Source organism: Myotis davidii, unplaced genomic scaffold, assembly GCF_000327345.1.
Source record: "Myotis davidii unplaced genomic scaffold, ASM32734v1 scaffold313, whole genome shotgun sequence".
NCBI classification, from domain to species: Eukaryota; Metazoa; Chordata; class Mammalia; order Chiroptera; family Vespertilionidae; genus Myotis; species Myotis davidii.
Window position 1 is genome coordinate 1957847 of NW_006286275.1, and position 8036 is coordinate 1965882.

At 36.6% G+C, this 8036-nt stretch overlaps 1 protein-coding gene across 1 annotated transcript in view; it reads right to left on the reverse strand.

Annotated features, from left to right (window-relative positions):
* Window positions 1-1495: 1495 nt before the first annotated feature.
* COL21A1 (collagen type XXI alpha 1) overlaps window positions 1496-8036 on the reverse strand; it is a 108270-nt gene continuing 101729 nt past the window's right edge. Inside the window, exons 21-26 of the mRNA XM_015560047.1 lie at window positions 4918-4950; window positions 4210-4356; window positions 4073-4127; window positions 3379-3579; window positions 2518-2595; window positions 1496-1889 (exon numbers count right to left, since the gene is read on the reverse strand). Coding sequence (XP_015415533.1) covers window positions 1702-1889; window positions 2518-2595; window positions 3379-3579; window positions 4073-4127; window positions 4210-4356; window positions 4918-4950 — 702 coding nt within the window. The 3' untranslated portion in view covers window positions 1496-1701. The remainder of the gene's footprint in view (window positions 1890-2517; window positions 2596-3378; window positions 3580-4072; window positions 4128-4209; window positions 4357-4917; window positions 4951-8036) is intronic.

Sequence of the window (8036 nt, forward strand, 5' to 3'; positions counted from 1 at the left end):
TACTTCATCACTGTCATGTTGCTACTGTTATGAATCGTCATGTAAATATCTGATATGCAGGATGGTCTTAGGCGACCCCTGTGAAAGGGTCGTTCAACCCCCAAAGGGGTCGCTACCCACAGGTTGAGAACCATTGTCCTAGAAGTATGAAAATCAGGCTGTTTATCACCAATGGAAGTTGAATTCAACTCTTATTCCTACAAGCTTCTTCTACTAACTGGTCTCCTGAAACCCTGTGTTCATTTTTCTGGGATATCCTTAGCAGATTCCAAAGGGGTTCATAACTCAGAAAGGATTAAGAGCTACTATCCATAGGGTTAGAAGTTTTATCTTTGGGAGCCATACCTGCATCTGGCTGTCAATACCAGGGGGGCGAGGAAGAGGAGAGTGGGGGTAAGTATTGGGTGGGGAGAGTTGAAGGAATTGAGCAAAAAAGGAAAAACTCATGGACACAGACAACAGTTTGGTGACTGTGGGGAGTGGGGAAGGGATGGAGGAAGTAGGGGAGGGCGTGGGAGTGGGGTAAATGTTGTTGGACGGACACTTGACTTGGAGTGGTGAACACATAATATAGTGTACAGATGGTGTGTTGCAGAATTGTGTACCTGAAACCTGTATGACTTTGTTAACCAGTGCCACCCCAATAAATTCAATAAAAAGAAAATGAAAAGTAAATTATAGTACAGTAAAAAAAAAAAGACACTGCAATTAGGACTGTAAAAACTTTATTGTACTTTGAATAACAAGCATGCAACAAAACTTAAAACATAATAAAGATAAAATATCTCAAATTATGTTCCTTACAAAAGCATTAAGTACAGTACCCAAAGACTACTCATAATATTTTAAAGTCTACTAAAAACATCAAGACATACTAGGAACTGTGGAGTTTCCTTTCAACCACAGGATTTATTCCCATTACCTTTGCTACAATGAACGTTAACATATATGAACGTACACATATAAGTGCAATGGAACATGAAGGCATACAACAAACATTCCAATTACCCAGCAAGTATGAAGAAGAAAGTCTTTTTACTATTTCTGAACTTCTGCACGCTTTGAATATATTGACCAGGTACAATGGCACTTAAAAAATTTGCAAGTGAAATAAGAAACACATTAATCTTATTCACATGTAATACTCAGGATGTTGAGCAACCAGCAGTCCATTGCCCCATCCAATCAGCACAGACACTGGAGTAAATGACCGGTACGGCAATCAGGTCGGTCCCAGCTGAATATCAGCCCTGATCTTATTTCCAATCACCAGAAACATGTTTTTTTCTAATGAAGAAGCATGCGTTACGAGATATGAAGCATGAAATTCACACAGACATGAAATGGAACTCAAATACCCTGCTGCATGGAGGCTGCGTGTGAAATATTTCACAGTGACTGACATGCACTGGCTAACAGGCAATGGTGGTTTTTATATTCAACTTTGATGAAAACAAATGGACTTACAAGAAACCCTTGAGATGTGGTTAAAGTTACTAATCTAAAGGCTCCAAATTACTGAGGATCCTTTAAGATCAGTATATGTGACCTTTTATATATATTTCCTTAAGGAAAAATAATAATAAAAACACCGAGGTACTTTAGTTTCTTTTCAAGGGATTACTGTTGTTATCTTCCTGAGATGCGTAAGACCACAGAAGAAAAGCACCATGCCTAGGTCGCTGAATGAGGCATTAGACCTTAATAGTTTGGTCCTTTTCTAAATGGATCTCTTCCGACTATTACACTAAAACATAGTGATGGATCGCAGATGCCAGGGGGACCTGGTTGCCCTTGGACGCCAGGTTTTCCATGATCTCCATCTTTGCCAGGGAGACCGGGGTCTCCTGGGGGACCTTCTTTGCTTATTCCAGGAGGGCCCTCTGGACCTAAGATGGGACATTAGCAGCATATGAACAGAGGATTTTGATTTTTCATGGTGATATAGCTCATCTTGTACAATATTTAAACTGAAAAAATTTCCTTGAAAATTGTACATATTTGCACTAATGTGAAAAGAGGTATAACTTTGTTAATTCTACATACCTCCCACTTTAAAAAGGACCATACAAAAGTAATCAGTAATTTTTGTAAAACTAAGCCAAGCTATATTAATATAACAATCATGCTACTAATGAAGACACTTGCACTAACATTCTAATATCTCAATTTGTGGGCTGTCCAAACTTACTAAATTATTTGATCCACCCAAAGCCTTAGGAGGTAATAACATCATCTAAAACAATAATAATACACATTCATTGAAACCATAACTATGATTGTCATGTTCTGTTCCGCAAGCACTACATGCATTAACTCATTTAATCTTCCAGTAATGTCATGATGCAGATGACATGTCATCACCATTTTACAAATGAGGAAACTGAGGCATGGCAATATTAAATAACACAGAGGGTGAATTAAGAGTTTTAGTTTTAAATTATTTGACATAGGTTTGTGAAGATTTTCTTAAAGCAAAGTATGCAGCAACACTTATGAACATATACCAGTTCTTACCTGGTGGACCCGGAGGCCCTTGGTCTCCAGGGTACCCAAACCCTTGGTTCCCCTTTGCCCCATTTCTTCCTGGGAGGCCTGCAGTGTCAAAGATTGGAATAAGCTAATTTTTCCTATAAAATCACTGCCTCCTAGATTGTTTCTTTCCAAGCTCTTGATGCACAAATGGAAAGAAAAAATGCATATTTTAAAAATAGTTTGCTACCTATTTATTATTACTAACCAGAAGCAGAATTTTTGGAGCAAAAATTCCTGAAACTATCAGTGGTCCAGCAATATTTAATAAGGGTTAAATATTAAAAAGGAAAATGATTTGGGATCATTTCTGTTAATCATACTTGTTCTCTTATTATTTTAATGAAACATCTATATTGTTCATATGATATTAAATTAGAAGAATTAGCAAGCAACATTTCACATAAACATTCAAAGACAAAGAGAAGTTGTGGATTATTAGGAAGTTTGGTTGCAAAACATAATTTTTTTATAATAGAAAAATTGAATAATCTTTGATAACAGAAATTACCAAAGTCGAAATAAAAGAAATGGCACCTTTGATTTTCTACTTAAAGATCTTATTAGATTCAAGTAAAATTTCTAAGTGCATTGTCAACATTTTCTAATGTGTTACTCTGCATGCTTCCTAACTCTGACTATCTATCTATACTTGGAAATGTTGCTTCAAGAAAATAGAATAAGCTTTCTTCCACTCAGTTGACAAATTACTGAAAGACTAAGGGATTAACATAATTTTGTGGTCACCATGAAAGCAAAGATGAATTATTTTCTACTACATGAATTTAGGGTATGGATACAAAAATAAAGTACCTTTCTTGTTCACTTGCTTATACACATAAGTACCTTTTACTCCTCTGGCACCTGGGCGTCCAGGAGCACCCATTAGTCCAGGAACACCATCTCTTCCTGGCAAACCAGGAAATCCTCGGGGACCTTCTGGGCCTATAGGACCAGGTGGCCCAGGGACACCAGGGGAACCATGTTGGGACTGGCAACGATCACAATTTTGAATTCTTCCACTCTGAAGTAAGACTGGTAGCTGGGCTTAAAAACAAAGAACCCCACCCCCTTACGCTTAAATATGAGTGGTAATTAACAATATCTCTAATAATTTTTTTAAAAATTTACAGATATCTCTTGTCCAATAATTTCACTTCTAGAAATTTATGTAATTACTCATTGCTCTGTGCAACTTTATTGTATAATTTGCTTAAAATTGGGGGGGGGAAGAGTGAAAGTGTCCTGAAGAAAAATTTGATAAATTATACACATCCATCTTTATAAATTGTCATAATCATGTCAGAAATTGTATTAATGGTGAAATAATAAAAAATGCTTTATTAAAATATTACAAAAGGGTGTATATAGTATTTTATCTTCATTATAAAAATACTCATCTAGAATAAAAACAGACAAGGGTTTATAAATGTTCTTTATTCCTTCTTTATCCTACTTATATCTTTTATAATTTCTACAAAGAATCGCTTTCACTTTTGTAATTTGAAAACAGTTATTAAAAACTCTGTTTGAGACTTACCTCTTAATACATCAGTGCAAATTTGTCGAATAAACTGTTCTGAAAATTCTCTCCCCTGCATCAAATTATTAGGGGTTATAACATGTATATACCAGGTAAAAAGCAATGAAAACTCTGAAAGAAAATAGGATACATACAGGCTTCCCATCCACTCCTGGAGGTCCCCGGGGACCTGTTTCTCCAGGTTGTCCCTGGGGACCCACAGGCCCCATCAGGCCATCCATCCCAGATTCTCCTTTTGGTCCAGTGGCACCTCTGACACCAGGTTCTCCCTTTTCACCTTTCTAAAAGCAAAAGAAATCCTCAAGAGTTCTATTTAAGTATTTTAGGAAGTATAACTGCATCTTGAAAATCCTCAAGGATATGGATATAAATATAAAACATATATATGTTATATAGGAAGACACTGTTAATGATCAGGAGGGAAATTTTATATCACATTCAACAGCCGTTTATCCATCCATTCCCCCATCTACTATTTCTTCAGTTTATTATGCAGGCAATAAATAGTGCCAGAGATACAATGAATGTGACACGGTCCTATTTTTCAAGGAGTTTAAATTCTAGCGAGACAGACAAATACAAAAACACAAAATATTATTCATTGAAAAATATGCAGCAAAAATCTAGCACCCAGTCTAAAAGAAGAACCAATAATATTGAAAAATACGTAACATTTCATACCTAACTGAATGAATCTACATATCCTGCAAGTCACTATTTAGGAACCACTGAAGAACATAAAAGACATTTTCTGTTTGCAATACCAATTACTAGATTTATATAGTAGTGAAAATCCAAGCAATAAGAACTGAAGAGGGAGCATAATAGGTGAAGAAACATACCTCTCCTTTTGCACCATGATGACCTTGAATTCCCTTTGAAAATTAACAGGGGAAAAAATGTAATAAATGTGTAAGCTACCGTACCAGCAATGTGGCATGCACCATTTACCACACCAATCAAATTTAATTTGTCATTTGAAAAATATTGATACAATTAGTGCCAGATTTACACAGATAAGAGGTCTCCTTTGCCTTTTTAAAGGAGACTAATGACTAGGCAATATGCTAACTGAATATGTAAAAATGTTCATTTACATAACTGTTTCATTGTTAGATATGAATATTTTATATGCTGCAGGCCAAATATAAGTTTAGAATGAGATTTTATCTGAATTCTACTTAAATTTAAAATAACAATAAATTTTATGCTGAACTTAAAATATATTACTATTTTAATGAAAATTCAAATTCAAATAAGGAAATATAAGGTATATTTATTCTTTTACTTTGCAATTTAGAGTATTACATTTTCCTGTAGATGCTGTTAAAGTTATACTTTATTGCATACTACTGATCAAAAGATAAAATAAAGCAAAGATACCAGTAAAAGTGATTAATAGGGAATAAAATGCCTATTTGTTCTATGCCTAAGCCACTCACCGCTAGTAAATCACTGGATATGAATACATGCAATGGCTATATCGAATTATTTTCCAGTCATCTTTTTCACATATTTATTCCAATGTTATAATATAGATAATAAGAACTTTCAGGGAAGTCATTAAAATTTCCCATTTTTGAAATTCACCATACACTCAAGGCTCTAAGATCACCAATATCAGTTCAAAACAAGGGTATGGTTTTCATAGACACATTATTTTCACAGATTTCATTATTCAACTTTAAAATTAAAAATTGATGTTCTTCAATTGAATATAAAATGTAGTGTAGAACATTCCGCACAATGAATTTTGAGTTTGAGGATTTATTTTTATTCATTTCTCAGTTACCTAAAAATGGATATTCAAATTAGACAAAAGGAAATAAAAATTAGGTAAAATCAGTGTATGGCACAGAGAAAGGTAGATTATCAAATTAAAGTGTAACTTAAAAATATAAAAATCTTAGTGAGTAAACTCTCTCTGCAAGGCCATTCATTAAATAATGAGGATTCTGAAGAAATGCAACAGTATTAGTCCAGACATAATCCTACAAGTGGGTTCAGTGTAAGGGGAAAGATAAAATAGTAAGCTCTCAGGGCTAAAACTGAATTAGAGCTGAAACTGAAAACAGCTGTCATCCGAGAATCCACTAAGATGATTTTATGAGAGAAACATTCACTTGAATTTCATTCATAACAGGAAGGCCAAGCAATTACACATGCATAGCACTTAGTGGAAGGCAGGTAACTCAGACTTAGTTGACTTTTAAAGAGTTTGGGCAGAGTATCCAGCTGCTGAAAAGCAACAAGTGTTCTGGCCTCAAGGGTCCTCCACATAAGCTCAGTTCCTGGGGGTCGGAAATGCAGCTTTCAAAGAAGGGCAGAAGCTGCCTAGGGAATCCAAATCCTACCTTAGGGAGCAGACTTGCTATTTTCCTTGAGAAGCGAGAGAAAAACAAACCAGTGAGCTAGCTATGTGTGAGCTCAAACTCCAAAGGAAGTATCCTTCTGTTTAGAGAGTTATTGTGGGTAACAATTTCTGGGGAAAGGCCTGGGCTAGGGAGGTTGAATGGATGAAGACCCCTTCTCCTCTGGGAAGACTGTTTATAGAGAGTGAAAAGGAATTTTTGAACTGGAACCCGGATTCTTTGTCAACTGGAGTCAAAGAATGAACCCGAGGACATAAGATGGTATGGCAAAGGTGGGAATTTATTAAAGAACAAGTACAGATTCCCACACAAGGAGGGGGAAGAGTCCCACAGAACAGACTACCACATGGGGAGGGGGAAAGGGTCCCATTGAGTTCCTTTTCCCTATGGCTTACAAGGGCTGAAGATCTTGGTGCCTTGATATCCCCTCTGATTGGTCATTACTCCCTTGGCCTGGTTACTATAGTAACTCCTGAGCTCAAAGGTTGAACCTCACTGGGATATGTGAGGTTCTCCCTGCTCCTTCCTTATTGTTTTTCTATTCCCTTTGGGCTTTCTTCTTCTCCTTCTGCATGAAGGGCTTCCTTCCCTTTATTTTGTAGACCTTTTGCTATTTCCAGCTCCCCTATTCTACGGAAATGTACCTGTTGCAGCTTTTCAGCTTCCCTGTTCTATGGAAATACTCATTCACTTTAAGATTTGACATACGAGTAATTTGAGTTACGAGCTCCATCACAGAACGAATTAAACTCGTAAGTCAAGGCCCCACTGTATTTTGTAAATATAGACCTTTTGCTGTTTCCAGCTCCCTCATTCTATGGAAATGTACGTGTTGCTGCTTTTCAGCGTCCCTGTTCTATGGAAATATCCCTTCTGTTGTTCTGCAGCCTGTGCTTCCTCCATGGTCTCTTTAATTTCCAAAATTTCTAAAATTTCCTAGAATCTGTCTTTTCCACCCCCCCCCCCAAAAAAAAATTCCTGTTTCAATAGGTGTGATTAACTTAGGGAAACTGAGGGGGTTGGTCTATGTGGCCAGGGAAGGGAAACAGGGACAGGGTTGGTAATGTTATCAAGTGAATTTGAATCAAGTGGAGGATCACAAAAATTAAGAGACATTTTTCATTAACATTGTGGTACCATGGGAAACTCAATCTATTTCTCTCTTAGATACCTTGGTGCTTATTGTTAGCTTCTAAATTATCACCTCTTCTTAATATCTTGAACTCACCTTCCAGTCCATATTACAGACAACCTTGGGGCCATATGCTTTTAAACACTCTTCCCGAGAACTTTCAGATTTCTCCAAGTGAGGGACACAGAGACCCCTGTCCTTAGAGACAGCACTAGATAGTTTTATCCACATGTCTCCAGAACTGGCGTAACTAGTGAATCTTTCTCCTTCCCACACACAGAAGTGACCACCCTATGAGAGGGCCCCTATATGCAGCTTGCCCTTTAAATGTGGACCAAGTTGGAACTGATCTTAAGTATAGGGCAGTGGTCAGCAAACTCATTCGTCAACAGAGCCAAATGTCAACAGTACAACAACTGAAATTTCTTTTGAGAGCCAAATTTTTTAAACTTAAACT